This window comes from Sphaeramia orbicularis, chromosome 17, assembly GCF_902148855.1.
Source record: "Sphaeramia orbicularis chromosome 17, fSphaOr1.1, whole genome shotgun sequence".
Classification (NCBI taxonomy): Eukaryota; Metazoa; Chordata; class Actinopteri; order Kurtiformes; family Apogonidae; genus Sphaeramia; species Sphaeramia orbicularis.
Window position 1 is genome coordinate 8,588,083 of NC_043973.1, and position 16,871 is coordinate 8,604,953.

Sequence of the window (16,871 nt, forward strand, 5' to 3'; positions counted from 1 at the left end):
TGCTCCAAGTTTTCTCTGAATATGGGACAAAAAGATGAGAAGACAAACAGATGTAGTTTTTGTATGGCATAAAATAAAGCTGCTACTATAGTTTGTGTTCCAGAGTCCATCTGTTCCCTCTCAGTAATTATTAACATATATATATTGTTTGAATGGAGCTGTCAAATTCATCAGTCTACCTAATAACATGTTCTATTCATATTCATCACAGTTGTGTTTGACAGCTGTGTTTAACAGTTTGAGCACATTTAACTCAAGTAAACTCAAGTCAGCTCTCTAGGTAATTTAACAAATACAACCCAAAGGGGAGTTTTCTTGCATTTTGAGTACAAAGAAGAGGTTTTTGTCACTTTGTCACAAGGATGTCTGTTTTTCATGAGGAACTACACTGATTGAAGGGAGTTTGGCAGTAGGCCTATATGTCAAAAACCACGTCGGTTTCTGCTTTCTTCTTCATATATATATATGTGTGTGTATATATATCTATATCTATATATCTATATCTATATATCTATATATATATATATATATATAGATAGATAGATATATATGTGTGTGTGTGTGTGTGTGTGTGTATATATATATATATATATATATATATACATATATATATGTTTGTGTGTGTGTGTGTGTGTGTGTGTGTGTGCGCGTGCGTGCGTGTGTGTGTGTTAGTAGAGCTGTTTTATTAATAACATAATACCATAGCCTATTCTATGCACATTCACCATAGTATCGTTTTTTGAGCACACTGAGCCTATTTGACACACCATAGTAATCTCACAATACAAGATGTTTGGCTCCCTCTAGTGAGATATTGTTATAACGACATATAAGGATCTAAACGCCAACCGCTGGTCTGGGATCAGGCTACAGAGTTTACATGTGTTTCGTGGTCTACTTGGATTGGTCTAGACACACCATGCTGTTGTCCAATGGCAATGAGACATCTGTTCGCTGGAGCGACTCTAAAATATTCCGTCCTCTTCCTTGTGTAGGTATTCATAACCCAGTAAGAGGAAAGTCGGTGTGGAAAGCAGGTTTGGAGTTCTAAAAAATGAAACTCCTGGGCGTATTAGCAGTTGTATTAGCATTACACAGTGCACATGCAAAAGTGTACTTTCGGGAGGAATTTCTGGATGGTGGTAAGCTTCAAAGTTCTTGATTTTTATAGTCTTCATACATTGTATTTTATGGTCTTCATACATTGTACATTAGCTTGAATGTTAGCAAACGGTTATAGAATAGTTGTGTGAAGTCGTCTTAAAATATTTAACCAGAAGAAATGCATATTATCTTCAGTAATTTAGTGAAATGTGTATGCTACCTGTCTCTTGTCAACTTTAGCTAAGCTGTTTGCTTGCTAACTTTAGCGAGGCCTGCAAAGCTAACAAATTTAATGCTTCCAAGAAGTTGATTGTGGCCTAATTTTGACCTTAATGCAACTTGTATAACTCCATAAACTCCATATCGTCACGTCCCATCATTTAAAGTAATAATCTTGACTTGACAGTTGACTTGAGTGTTTTTCATGAAGTACCTTTAGTTTGCGGTTTCCTGAAAAGGTACTTGATGTTTCAATTTCGCCTTTTTTCAGATGAGTGGAGAAGTCGTTGGGTGGACTCCAAACACAAGTCTGACTATGGAGAGTGGAAATTAACTTCTGGTGGTTTTTACGGAGATGCAGAGAAAGACAAAGGTAACTGAAATCTTTAGTTGTCAATCCAACACGTATCCTGTCATTTGATGTTATCAGTCATTCACAGATATTTGTTGAAATGTATAATACTCTGAAAGCACTCAACTGCATTGCATTGGAAATGAAGCAAAACTTTACGTAATTGCTACGTAAAATGCCTTTTGCTGCATAGTTCAACTACTTTTTTTGCTTTCAATTCTCACTTAATTTGTCACAAGCTAAAGTTTTTTGTGGGGGGCCCTTTGTTTTACAGGTCTGCAGACGAGTCAGGATGCTCGTTTCTATGCCACCTCTGCACGTTTCGAGCCTTTTAGCAATGAGGGCAAGAGCTTAGTGATTCAGTTTACAGTCAAGCATGAGCAGAAGATTGATTGTGGTGGTGGCTATGTGAAAGTGTTTCCTGCTGACTTGGATCAGACTGACATGCATGGCGAGTCGGCATACTACATCATGTTTGGTAAGTCGTGATGATCATGTTGACGGGTAATAATTGAATGGTTTAATTAAGATGAGTTGAATAACTTGTACTTAAATTTGTCTGCTTTTGTTTCAGGCCCAGATATCTGTGGGTACAGCACCAAAAAAGTCCATGTTATCTTCAATTACAAGGGCAAGAATCACCTAATTAAGAAAGAGATTAAATGCAAGGTAACATTTGCAATTTAATATTTAAAAGTGAGTTTGTGATATATATCTATATATCTATATCTATACATATATATATATATATATATATATATATATATATATATATATATATATATATATATATATATGGTGTGTGTGTGTATATGTGTGTATTAATATATATACATATATACAGGGTGGGGAAGCAAAATTTACAATATTTTGAGGCAGGGATTGAAAGACAGTGTATGACCAATTAGTTTATTAAAAGTCATTAGAATTTATTTGCCACAAGAAAATTGACATAATAGAAAATGTTTTTATTCTATGTGTCCTCCTCCTTTCTCAATAACTGCCTTCACACACTTCCTGAAACTTGTGCAAGTGTTCCTCAAATATTCGGGTGACAACTTCTCCCATTCTTCTTTAATAGTATCTTCCAGACTTTGTCGTAATAGTTTTGCTCATAGTCATTCTCTTCTTTACATTATAAACAGTCTTTATGGACACTCCAACTATTTTTGAAATCTCCTTTGGTGTGACGAGTGCATTCAGCAAATCACACACTCTTTGACGTTTGCTTTCCTGATTACTCATATGGGCAAAAGTTTCTGAAAAGGTATGGATAATAGTGTTAGGTATGATTATGACATCAATATATGTTTGGTTTCAAAACAACTGACGTAGTGCCTGCTGAGAAAAAACAACAAAATGTTCATTGTAAATTTTGCTTCCCCACCCTGTATATGTGTATATATGTATGTATGTGTGTGTGTATATATATATATATATATGTATGTGTGTGTATATATGTGTGTATATACAAAATATGTATGTATATATATGTGTGTGTGTGTGTATATATATATATACACACACTTTAAATCATTGTAAAGTAGGTGTTTATTACTATTCATTTAATTTTCAAAATATAATCGAATTTACAAACATCATTTTATTGTTTTGTCACTGCCTGTTCTCAAACTGATGTCGGTTGTGGTCCAGACATTGCTGACAACGCGAAGCAATGGAATCGCACACATCATGAGACAATTCCCTTGGTGTTTGTGTGCATTTATGTTCATAAGAAAAAGTCTAGTTGTGAGGTCTGGTGAACGCAGAGGGTATTCAATGAAACCCCTCCGTCCAATCCACCTGTTTGACAACTTCACCAGACCTCACACTGCTAGACTTTTTTTTTTTATGTGGATACCTAAAAGACAAAGTCTACGCTATGAGACCTGCAACAGTCGCTGAATTGAGAGCAGCCATTGAACATGAATGCACGCAGATACCAAGGGAATTGTTTTGTGGTGTGTGCGATGCCATTGCTTCATGTTGTCAGCGGTGTCTGGACCAGAACGGACATCAGTTTGAGAACAGGCGGTTACAAAAAAATACAATGATGTTTGTAAATTCTATTACATCTTGAAAATTAAATGAATAGTAATAAACATCTACTTCACAATTATTTAAAGTGTGTATACATTTTTGTGGGATACCCTGTATATAAAAGACACTCACACTTGGCACTAAAGTCCTAACATCTAATGTTTTCTCTTTGTTTTGTGTAGGATGACGAACTGACTCACCTCTACACTCTGGTCTTGAACCCTGATCAGACCTATGAGGTGAAGATTGACAACGAGAAGGTAGAATCAGGCAGTCTGGAAGATGACTGGGACTTCCTGCCTCCTAAGAAAATAAAGGACCCAGAAGCCAAAAAGCCTGAAGACTGGGATGATCGTGCAAAGATTGATGATGCTGAGGACACCAAGCCTGTGGTAAATAAGTTCACTATTAAGTCAATAAGTTGAGCAGTTTTTGCCCATGCTGGTTGGACAGATGTAGTTAAGGTATACACATTAATACATATTCACACTAATTTGTGTGAAATGTGTGGTATTCATCATTCATGGGATTATATGAGAGTGTTTTATTATAGAAGAGCAACAGGTGGTAAAGAGCTTAATTTAGCAATCCTTAACTTTTGTTCAACTTTTGTTCTGTAGGACTGGGACAAACCTGAAAACATTCCGGACCCTGATGCAAAGAAGCCTGATGACTGGGATGAGGATATGGATGGAGAGTGGGAACCACCCATGATCCCCAACCCTGAGTACAAGGTTCATTAGGCTAACATGCATTTTTTTTTTTTTTTTTTTGCCACAGTGGATGTAATATTAACATATTTTTAGTCCTTATTAATCTTCCAGAATAAGACATATGTAGAATTCTTAAATTGGCAAATTAAAGCAGGCTGCTCTTCACTGTGAGGTTGAAGACAGACAAAACGGGAACAAAATGAAAATATTACAAATATTTAATATAAATATAACAATTTGTTTTATATTTATCACTTTTTAAGAAATATTTATCTCGAAAGTGAAAGACACATTCTCATCTCAAAATAATGACAAAACTCATTAATTTGAACAGAAATCATTATTTTCAGACCCTGCGGATTCTTTTTTAATCAAAGAATATCATATTGGTCATCATTTCTTTCTTTTTTTTTTTTCTTGTCTGTCTTTACAACATACAGTATGTATTTCCTAGCTCTTTCACATCAGAATCTATGAATACTCTTTTCAAAACAGTATTCATAAGTACATTTTTACATCAGCTTGGTCAAAAAACTTGAATGTGTCGGCAAATAATTGTCTAGCAAGAACATAGGATTGGTGTTGCTCTTGTAATCTCCAACGTAGTAGTCAATATATCACATATGAGGATGTGGTAAAAATTTGTATGTGTATAGTGATTTCTAACTCAAGATGCCATAATACTGAAACAGATTTAGACCTTTGTGTCATTTACAAAATAATATATGATCATCGTGCCTTGAATGTATGTTCATAAACTGTAATTAACATAATTCACCATATTTTTAGCATGAGTAATTATTTGCCAATTGCCAAATATTTCTTTTACATATATTCAGTATTTTGTTCATGTCAAATAAATTCTTTAAGACTTTAAGTTCCTTTTCTACTCTATTCAGAGTTCATTCCAAAGTTTTCTTGTAGCAGTATAATATTGTCCTCAGCAAGTAAAACAGATTTGACTAACCTAGGCAATTTACAGATATCGCTTATATTAAGTTTGAATTGTTAAACAGGATAAGTTTGTGCAGCCTAAAGAATAAGGTTCTGTGTTTCAGGGAGAATGGAAACCGAAACAGATCGACAACCCCAACTACAAGGGACAATGGGTGCATCCTGAGATTGACAACCCAGAGTATAGTCCAGATTCAGACATCTATACTTTTGACAAAATTGCTGTTCTAGGTCTCGATCTTTGGCAGGTAAGAAAAAGAGCTCTATATTTTATCTTGAAGTCATAGCTTAAATGAAGCTCAAGCTAACTTGTTGTTTTGTCTCCCTGTAGGTGAAATCTGGTACCATCTTTGACAACTTCCTAATCACAGATGATGTGAAGGAGGCAGAAGACATAGGAAATGAGACATGGGGTGTTACAAAGGTACACACACTCGGAATCTTGAAAGCCCAGGTCCATTTGTTTCCAGTAGGATTCATTTCGTTGTAACACAAAACAATGGATTAGCTGATCGCCAAACTTTCTTTCATATAAAACCACATTATCAAGGGTTTTTCTTAACCGGGGAACAGGGGCGCTGCACCCTCATACTTTCGGCTAGCGCCCCCTTACCTAAATTTACAACATTATTACACTTCTAACAGAAGAATAAGTTACTCTTCGATTGGTTGTAGGGGTGAAACGATTCCTCGAGTAATTCGAGTACCTCGATTACAAAAAATGATCGAGGAATCGCTTATTTAATTGTAAAGCTCAAAGCACGGCATTTCGCATGGACTATTTAATGTGTCACAATGCGCTTACGTTACTCATGCAAAGGAAGATGACAGAGGATGAGGAAGTGTTGGGATGAAGCAGCGGGGAGATAGAAGAAGCAAGCATAGACAGGCGAGTCAATACAGCAATGATGACAAAAGACAAAGAAACACTATAAAAAAGACAGAAAATGTCATTAGTGTGGAAGCATTTCAGACTGAACAGCAAGGTAAACACCATGTCATATATCCGCTGTAACACTGCCCTTCCATGAAACATCACATCTCCGATGTAGCATCTTCTCATAAAACACCCAGAATGGAGCGGAGGACCCGAGATAAAACAGAATTAATGTTGTGCACATCAATGAGATTAACGTTGATATACCTTACTAACATATCGTTGGCCCTGCAGAGGGCTAGGTTTCTGTTAATTATGGCTACTGTCAAATGTGTGGCTAGTTTATTACGATTTTCACAAGCATAGATTTAGGCAGCGAGCCGTGATTTGCGTGGTTAATTTCCCAAAAGCACAGCCAAAATGGTGCACGGCTTGCCGAAAGCTTTCTCTTACCTTGTCATGGCCAAATTGTCAAAATCCAACTACTTTTTGCTAAAATGGAGTGAATCATCCGGGGTTATTGGTTATGAGACAGATGGATAAGGTGGGGTGGCCATTGCCTTGATTCTCTTGAATATAGCAGAAATGTGTAAAACTGTTCATGCATGGACTCGTTCCAAGTTCCTGATCAAATGTTCTTGCCTGTTATATGCCACAACACGTTCCTGTTAAGTCTAAAATGAAAATTCTGAAACTTACAGCTGCCAAAGTTAAGTTGCACATCTAAAAGGTAATGTTTATGCTTTTTTTTAATTTATTAATGCCCTTTATGTTTGATACTTACAAGAAATACTAAGTTGAAAGTAATTGAATTTTGTTTATTTTTATTTGTATTTGCAGTTGCCTCTCTGAAAATGTTTCTAGTCAAGAAAATACATTTTGTTGCATATGTACAATATGAATACAAATACAACTGTTAATTATCAAAAAATAAATAAAAAGGAAACCAATTGGTCCTTCAGTATTAAGTGAAATACCTTATTTCCTCTTGTGTATTTATAATTGCTCTTTAACCAAGCAAAAATAAGTTTTATCTGATTACTCGATTAATCGAAGGAATTTTCAGTAGAATACTCAAATACTGAAATATTTGATAGCTGCATCCCTAATTGGTTGCTTTAAAAAATTGCAGGAGGGGCACTAGAGTTACAATATTCCTCTCAGATAGCCTCAGAATGTTCCATTTTTACTTCAGTTTTTCAAAAGGGAAACCCCCCCCTTCTGCACCATCCCCCCCCCCCCCCGCTTGGTTGCTTCGCTCCCTCGCTTACCTGTGCTCCCTCTTACTAATTTTTTCTAGAAAAACCCCTGCATTATGATCAGAAAACGGCAAATGTGAGAGAAAATTCATAATCATCATGTCATAATGCAAGCTTTATTCTTGCTCTTCTTAGGCTTGTTCAGTGAGTTTTAGTGGTAGAGAAATAATACTTGTTGGATCTGCATAGTGGTACAACGTTTGTCACACTGGTCTTGTTTTATTAAATTTTTAATGACGTGCTTTTCTCGGACCGCTAGTTTGTTGTAGATATTTGCCCATTTAAGTACCTGTTTGTAGGGCTGCACGATTAATCGATTTTAAATCGAAATCGGATTTTTTAATTAGGACAATTTTTAAAAAAGGGAAATCGTAAAATCGATTTCATCTCTCTCATGCCTCCGGGCCGCGCGCCTCCGCATGCCCGCGGGCTACCGTAGGCTCTTCCTGTGACAGCAGTCTTTCACAGAAGTCCGTGTAATGACCGGACTTTAAATCTGTTCATGAACCCGCAGTACTTATACCAATATAAGCCGTGGCTTCACGCACGGATCCCGCAATTGAAATATAACTGCAAGCGGATCACTCATCTTCCGTTGTCCCGGATCCGTACCGTACTGTCTTCTTCCGAACCGGGTCCGGGTCTCGGGGTCATCAGCCTCAGCAGAGGAGCCCACACAGCCCTGTGCCCACACACATCCACCAGCTCCAGGGATAGAATCCCTCCAGTGTGTCCTGGGTCGGTCTGTTCCACGCACGGATTCCCCAGTTTAAATAGAACCGCATGGGGAACACTCATATTAACCTGGTCCACGCACACACGCACGACTGATGCTTGTCACTGACTGACACTGGTATCACTTCTGTGGGCCAGATACCCAGAAAAGAAAGAAAAAAAAAAAACTTTTTTTTTTTTTAAATAATTAGTCCTCTTACTTGCTAAATTTTTCATTCACAAATGTAAGTTCTGTAACACAAAACCAAATATTATTTATGTTTTGTAAGATGTTGAAATTTATTTAAAGCTGTTAGATAAATGTGGAAACAAAAAGGTTGTAACAACTATCAGTATTTGCTCTGATTTGGACATTTTCTTATAGTGTATTCCCCCTGACAAACTTATGTTATTTTCTTGTTGTATACATTGTTTGTATACTCTACTTCATTTCAAAGATTTAATGAAGAGAAAAAGCAAAACAAAACTGTAGGTTCATCACGTGATCCCATTACAGCTTTGAGGTCAGAGCAGTGGCTTGCATTGTGGGCTGCTCACGAAAACGACATCTTGACTGCTGTTGCCTTTTCTAGTTATACCCAGAAATCGAAAATCGAGTTTTTAGAGGAAAAAATCGGGATTTTTTTTTTTTGCCAAAATCGTGCAGCCCTACCTGTTTGTATTATGTTCTGTTGTCAGGCAGTTGGTTTTGTTGAGCTTTTAACTGACATTCTTCTGTTACATAGATGTATATAGCTTATGTATTACTACAGGCATGGCATAGCATTACCATGGCAACCCAAATGCAACCAGTACTGGGGGCAACCTGGCTTAAGAGCCCACATCACGGACAAAATGATCCCCCTGGAAATTATTTTCTTATTAATGTGAATTAGTTTGTATCCTTTAAATCAGGGATGTCAAACTCATTTTCTTTCAGGTTCCACATTCAGCCCAATTTGATCTCAAGCAGGCCAGACCAATTAAATAATGGCACAATAGCCAATTAATAATGACTCCAAATTCTGTTTTTTGGTTTAATGTGGGGAAAAAGTACATTATACCTATAAATAATGACAATTCCAATTTTTTCCCCTTGGTTTAGTGCAAAAAAATAATATTAAATTAATTAGGAGCCCTTGCCCCAACTGGAGGAGTTCAAGTATCTTGGGGTCTTGTTCACGAGTGAGGGAAGGATGGAGCGTGAGATTGACAGACAGATCGGTGCAATGTCTGCAGTGATGTGGTTGTTGTATCGGTCTGTTGTGGTGAAGAAGGAGCTGAGCCAAAAGGCAAAGCTCTCGATTTACTGGTCAATCTACGTTCCTACTCTCACCTATGGTCATGAGCTTTGGGTCATGACCGAAAGGACAAGATCCTGGATACAAGCGGTCGAAATGAGTTTCGTCCGTAGGGTGGCTGGGTGCACCCTTAGGGATAGGGTGAGGAGCTCAGTCACCAGGGAGGAGCTCAGTGTAGAGCTGCTGCTCTTCCATATCGAGAGGGGCCAGCTGAGGTGGTTCGGGCATCTGTTTCGGATGCCTCCTGGACGCCTCCCTGGGAAGGTGTTTCGGGCATGTCCCACCAGGAGGAGACCTCGGGGAAGACCTAGGACACGCTGGAGAGACTATGTCTCTCAGCTGGCCTGGGAAGGCCTCAGGGTCCCCCCAGAAGAGCTGGAGGAGGTGTCTGGGGAGAGGGAAGTCTGGGCATCCCTGCTTAGACTGTTACTCCCACGACCTGGCCCCTGATAAAGCGGAAGACAATGGATGGATGGATGGATGGATGAAAATATTACCATTTGTGAACTATCCAGGCAAAAAAATGTGAATAACCTGAAAAAAATTACATTTCTTAAGAAAAATAAGTGTTATTTTAACAATATTATGCCTCAACTTGTCATTACCTCCGCCAAGGAGGTTATGTTTTTGCCAGGGTTTGTTTGTTTTGTTTGTTTGTTTGTTTGTTTGTCTGTTTGTTTGTTTGTCTGTCCGTTAGTGTGCAACATAACTCAAAAAGTTATGGACAGATTTTGATGAAATTTTCAGGGTTTGTTGGAAATGGGATAAGGAAGAAATGATTAAATTTTGGTGGTGATCGGGGGTGGGGGGGCCCATTTCCAACAAACCCTGAAAATTTCATCAAAATCTGTCCATAACTTTTTGAGTTACGTTGCACACTAACGGACAGACAGACAAACAAACAAACAAACCCTGGCAAAAACATAACCTCCTTGGCGTGGGGGGGGCCCACAGGGGGGGCCACTAATCAGCCTTGGCGGAGGTCTGCGCTCTCCGAGTGCTTCTAGTTTATACTTGTGCATTTCGGATTGGATCTACAAAGGCACTAAACATTTAGTAGCAGGTATTATTTGTTAAAACTGCACTTAATTTTCTTAAGATATTTCAGGTTGTTCATTCATTTGTTCAAGTTATTCGAATTTATTGTTAAAGGATAGTTGAATGTATATATTTCATAATTGAATGTTATTTTTTTTGCACTAAAACAAAGAGAAATCTGGAGTTGTCATTATTTATAGGCATAATCTAATGTTATTTTCTTGAACATTAAACCAAGCAGAAAATTTAGAGTCATTATTTATAGGTTATTATGCTATTATTTTACTTGAGATTACACTGATCTGTAGTTGGAACCTGAACTGAAACAAGTTCAACACCCTTGACTGTTAATATCAGTGTAATTTTTGCAAATTCATCCCATGGGCTGGATTGGAGCTTTTTGTGGGCTGGTTTTGGCCCACGGGCCTCATGTTTGACACCTCTGCTATAAAGAAAATGTCCTATTTTCAACAGGAACCAGAGAGGAAAATGAAACAAGAGCAAGACGACATGAAACGAAAAGAGGAGGAGGAAAGAAACAAGGAACAAGATACTGAAGACACTGAGGATGATGAGGAGGAGGATGAGGAGGATGATGAGGATGTGGAAGACACAAAAGATGACACAGAGGAAGGACTTTCTGAAATGGACAAGAAGGAAGTGAAGTCCAAAGATGAGCTTTGAGTGGGGAGGGGTGATCAGAGAAGTTGTGTTTCTTCTAGTGAAACTCTGTCCTGTGTTCCTGGGGGTTTTGTGGCTGCTGTGCATCCTGCACCCTAGGATTTGGACAACTTTGTGGGGGACAAATATGGTGAAGGGGGGCCAAGTGGGTGTTATTGAACTTAGTTGGGCTTTCATTTCAGTTCTGATGTTACCCTGTTGCCTCAGAAAAGTTGTTTAAATGAGGTTTTTTACCTACAGTTCACAGTTCATTCCCTTATTGGTTTACCAGCATTTTGTCTCTAAAGTGAGAATGGAGCCACTAACATCTGTAGTTGTTTTGAAGTTTTTTACCTTTATTTGCAGTTTTCTTGCACACCAGCTCATCAGTTCAACTAATTTGTCCATTATGATGATTAAAAAATGGAATTTTGCATACTTTCCCCACTGCTACATGGAACGGTTAAATGCTCATGAAAGACATGCTACAAAACAGACTGCAAAATGATATAACTTACCTTGGTTATGTTGGCAGCACTGACTTAATTTTTTTTTCTACACAATGAAGTGTAAATTAATGCAAGTTTTGAGCCAAATTTACCTTTACTGAGTGCACAAAGAGATTGTACATATTCATCAAAGGGACGTGAATGTTAATGTGTTCATGATGCATTCTATTTCTGAAAAATCTGGAGAAACGATTGGGGAGCCTTGATGTGCATATCTTCAGGTCACATTTATTTTTATTGGACAGAATGTTATTGATACCAAAGTTTTTATTAAAAGATTATAATCTTATTAGCCTTGTGTTTCGGATTGTGAACCAACATCCTTTCTTGGGTACATTTTGTTGGAAAACAAGCTTGAACCAAATGAAATTAAAGCTGTTCTGTAGATAAAAGTAATGATGTTTGGATAAGGCTACTCTACCTTTGGGAATCATGGTATGACACATGATATAAAATTAGTTTGGTTTGCTTTTAAATCAACTGACACTGTGAAGGATTTCATACATAACATTATCAAGACGCTCTTAGATTTTTGTCACTTTTTGTAAACTACAGTAATTTGATAAAGTAGTCGCAAAATTGTTAGAAATCTTTAATAAAACCTTATTCTCATTAAGATAGCTACTTAAGGCAGCATGTGACTTTCATCACAAATTCTTTTTCAAATTTGTAAAATGTGAGTGATATCCTATTTATCACTAATCCATTAGCGTTTCCGTGTCTATGCACCTGAATCACTTCCCTCAGTGTACAACTTCGAAGATGACTATCGAAAACACAGTATGCGCGTTTTACATAACAAACCAAAGCATCATTCGGGCCTTTTCAGAAATGTTGCTAAGTGCATTGTGGGAATGGCTACCAAGTGAAAGCGGTTTCTCAGATTCTGCAAGAATATGAGCCAGATCGCTTTCAATGTAAAATTATACAATCCACCAGGGTTGTTTTGAGGAATGAGTATAGTCAGTGGCTGGGAGTGAAGGCAACATTTGGGTTCAGAGACAGCAAAACTGCTGCTGTGTGGAATTCCCATTCCCACAATGCACTTCATGACAAATTTTCTAAACCACTGCCTTTGAACCAAACCTAGACTATGTGCTGCAGTCTCTATCTCAGTATCACCCTTTACATTAGTGCAAATTATTTGTTTTGGTCATCTGAGATTAATAAATTGTAAAATTTCAGTTAATTAAATTTGTTTTTTGTTGGTTAAAATCATTTATAAATGTATTTGGACACTTAGAATTGCGTCTCTTTATGTTATGTTCCTGTTCATATGTTTTGAACTTAAAAGTTGACAGATAACATTAATTACCAATAATATATCATGTTTAAAAATGAACCTGAGAAATACTGTATTTCAGCTTCCTGGATTTTTTTTTTTTCAGACAGATTTTACTTTATCTCATATAGCCTTCAGATATGAAAGGCAGAGTGATTTTGGTAAGACCTGACTCAATTTGTCATCCATGTAACAAAATGAAAAGTATGCTGTTTGCAAAAAAAAAAAATCCATGAAATAGTAAAGTTGCATTTCATTTAAATGGTTCAAAGAATGTCAGGTGGAACGGAATGTCAGGCACAACGGTTGGCCCTCATGCATGTTCACATCATCAAATCTGGCTCTCTTAGAAAAAAGTTCTGCATGAACATATGTACGTATTATTCAGAGAGAGAGAGAGCGTCATGAATGGAAAACTGAATTGTGAATATTGTAAAGACTGAAGATTCAGATCCACTCTCCAAACCACTTATTTTAACTAATGCACCAGTTCACAGATAAATACCAATAAACCTCCAAAAAGAAGAAGACCTGGATGTTTAACTGAACATGTTTAAAAACCCTCACTTTCTCCACTACTGATGATTGCTACTTTAATAACATGGTGGCAAAGTGACATATAATGTTACGTTTTTAAAGAAAGTTAAAGTCAAATGACTTTAATATAACGGTCAGACCAGACTTTGTAAATTTTCAGCAAAAATATATTTAGATTCACTAAATATTTAACAAAAATGAATTTAGATTTTAGATCTACTAAAAGCTCTGCATGACATTTCTCAGATTCACTTCAATAATTCTTTTTTCAAGAAGTTAAACCCACTTTAAAATGATAGGTGTAATTTTTTTAAAGTTTATTTGTTTTATCAGTAAAAACTGTGTTCATTTTGGGCAAATTTTAATGATAATGCAAAAATGCACCAAATTGACATATTATGTAGTTATATTTTTTTCCACTGAAACTATTTAAAACATGTCCAATAATTTATTAAAATATGTTTAATTCAACCTAATATCTATTAAAACTACCCTCAGTTTATATTTCAAGTAAACGTTGGATACATTTATTGACCAAACATCCATTAACTCCAGTCCCACCCCAGTACTGTATGACACTGTGGTGCATGGTTGAAAACTGTAACAAAAACATTTTGGCAAAATCTCACCTCCAGACAGAAGATTGATCAAGTCAACTCTGATTTACATTAAGAGCTATTTTATATGGGAAATTGTCAATACTCAGGAATTTTTCATGCATGCATTTTGCATCCTCACATAACACAGCAAACAACATCTAAATGCCCACCAGTAGCTGTATTTCCAGAGGAAGTTTAAAGGCTGAACACCAACATCCTCACCTCCTTCTACAGGTGTGTGGTGGAGACCACACTAACATCATGTGTCACTGTGTGGCATAGTAGTTGTACAGTGGCAGAGAAGCAGGGGCTGCAGTGGGTGATCAGCTCTGCTCAGAGGATCATCAGCTGCAGTTTTCCATCCCTGTCAGAGATCTACACGAGTACATGCAGAGATGAAGTGGCCTGCATCATGAAAGACTCTACCTACCCTGCACATCTCCACTGCTAGGTTACACTCATGTGTTACAGCATAAAAGTCAGCAGTCCTAGAGTTCAGTGGTGAAATTAGCTTTGTTCTGGTATCAGCTTTGTCTGTCTCTCTGTGTATCTGTCTGTTGGTCTCTCTCTGTTTCACCCATACAAGACAAGTAACCATTTTGAATGCCCTGGATAGTTGGTCTAAGCTTTAGACTCTAAGAGATGTCTAATAAGGGATGTTAGTCAGATGTTAATTGCTGCCCAAGTTTTATCTGTTTTTTGGCTGACTGCATTTTATTTTGACCAGAGGAAGTGGAGCTACATTTTGACAGGGATGCCTCACTGTCCTCATCCTCTGAGGCCTGTGCTTCAACTTTATAAGCATCTGGGTACAAAAAAATAGAGTATAGATAAGAGTATAGATTATTAGGCCATTGCAGTAGCAGTACATTGTTTTGTAGAATGCAATATGTGTAATACTGAATAAACAGTGATGGCAAGTTATTGTGGACCAATATTTATGAAAACGCTGCAGATCAGGATTGTTGGACTCGGGAGAGGGGTGCCCTTTTTCGTTGGCTGAGGACCTGCCCCTCTAAATGTCTGTGCACGCCACAGCTGATGCTGATGGACTGAAACAGCAGCCACGACTGCTTGATCTTCCTTTTCTTCATCTTGCAGCTGTGGAAGTTTCAGTCTTATGGGCATTATTGCCATCTTGAACGTGATGATCACAATGGAACTGGGCAAATTTTCAGGTGTTTAAAAAGGTTGCTCGTGTTGCTGCAGTGCTGTATATTTTTACTACACAGACTACATTTTGCCGTAGTTTTTATCAACGGGTGAAAAGTATTCTTCTCTGTGTTGATCACACTTCTTAAAATCAATGTTGGCTTTTGCATCATTCATTAAACTTCAGAAATTAACATCTGGTTTGGGCTGAAAAAAGCTTCTAAAAGTGAACAAATATTTCACTTGTAATAATAAATGCAGAATGGTCCCAATTTGGGCGGTTATTTTCCTTAGACATTGGACACTTTGGATAACATGCTAAATTGAATGCTAATTAGCTCCTTCCCAGAAAATGGTGCAAATCACCATTTGATTTCTGTTTGTGTGGAGAGATAAGTTGTTTCTAGTTTGATTCAGACTTTTTTTTTTCAGAAAGGAAAACATGTTATTGCACACTAAGCAACTTTAAAAATGCACATTTAAAAATTTGCTAGAATTGTCATGAGATGTGATCAGACACTCCAAACAGCTTCTGAGACACACAATATACTGTTGTTCTGCCTGACTGATTCTGCTTCTTTTCAACCACAGACCAATTTATGAAAGATGTACTCACAAGTTTACAAACTGGGTTGGGGAGTGAAACACTGGGCTAAATTGTAAACCAAAAATGTGTAGGCATTGTACACATGTGACTCTTCCTATAAAAACCCTGAAGTAAAAAAAAATGTGGAAAATGTCTGTTGCAAAAATGCCATGCTTGAGTGCAGCCTTGTAAGAATGAATGATACTGTCAAATTTGTACAGCCTGATTGAATAAGCCATTTCTTTGATTCAAAATCTTGTGTGTATGTCTCCCAGAATGTGTGCCATAAGAACAATAACTATAATTGGAAATATAATCCATGAATTAAAAGTAAAACATTCGCGAGTGTCATTGTGCATTTTTGGTGCGGTTAAGTTACTTTGTGTAGTTTTTAAATGTGTCATCAAGAGTTGTGATGTGCTTTTTGTTCTTTCATATTGTGTATTACAGCAACAAGAAGGGTGACCGCTGCCCGTCGCAGAAAGTAGACTGGTTGGGTCAGAAACCAAACTGCCATCATCTTGGACACACACCTCATGACTCATTCATTCAACTGTGGTGAAAGTCAGCGTAGCTGAGAAGATGCCAGTAAAGTTGAGCTTTATTTGCCCTACAACAACTAAACCACATCCAGACACATGCCATCAGGTGTCTTTAGCTGGGATTTTAGCTCGAAGAACAGAATCTACTGAACTTACTCGCCATCACATTTCCTCACCCTCCATTGTTTGGTTCTCAAGATTTTTGTAAACATGGTGTGACTCTTCAAGCTCCATCTGTAGATCTATTGTCATTCACAAATCAATAAAGTTCAGTATTTTTAGACATGCAATTTTAAAGTCATTTCCTCAACACTGTTTCCTAATTGCAGTGTTAAAAGGTAAAACAGTGATGTGGTCTTTACTGGTGGTGTTAGCAGGAAAGGGATGGTTGGTATCTACATAACAGTTGCTAAACCACAAAGTTTATTAGATT

General features: G+C 37.3%; 1 protein-coding gene across 1 annotated transcript; it reads left to right on the forward strand.

Annotated features, from left to right (window-relative positions):
- Positions 1-967: 967 nt before the first annotated feature.
- On the forward strand, positions 968-12,029 carry LOC115437793 (calreticulin-like). Its single transcript, XM_030161138.1, has 9 exons — positions 968-1,142; positions 1,595-1,696; positions 1,950-2,153; positions 2,250-2,344; positions 3,898-4,107; positions 4,336-4,449; positions 5,487-5,630; positions 5,714-5,806; positions 11,046-12,029. The coding sequence occupies exons 1-9, from the start codon at positions 1,055-1,057 to the stop codon at positions 11,253-11,255; spliced, it is 1,260 nt and encodes a 419-aa protein (XP_030016998.1). The 5' UTR covers positions 968-1,054; the 3' UTR covers positions 11,256-12,029.
- The last annotated feature ends 4,842 nt before the right edge of the window (positions 12,030-16,871 follow it).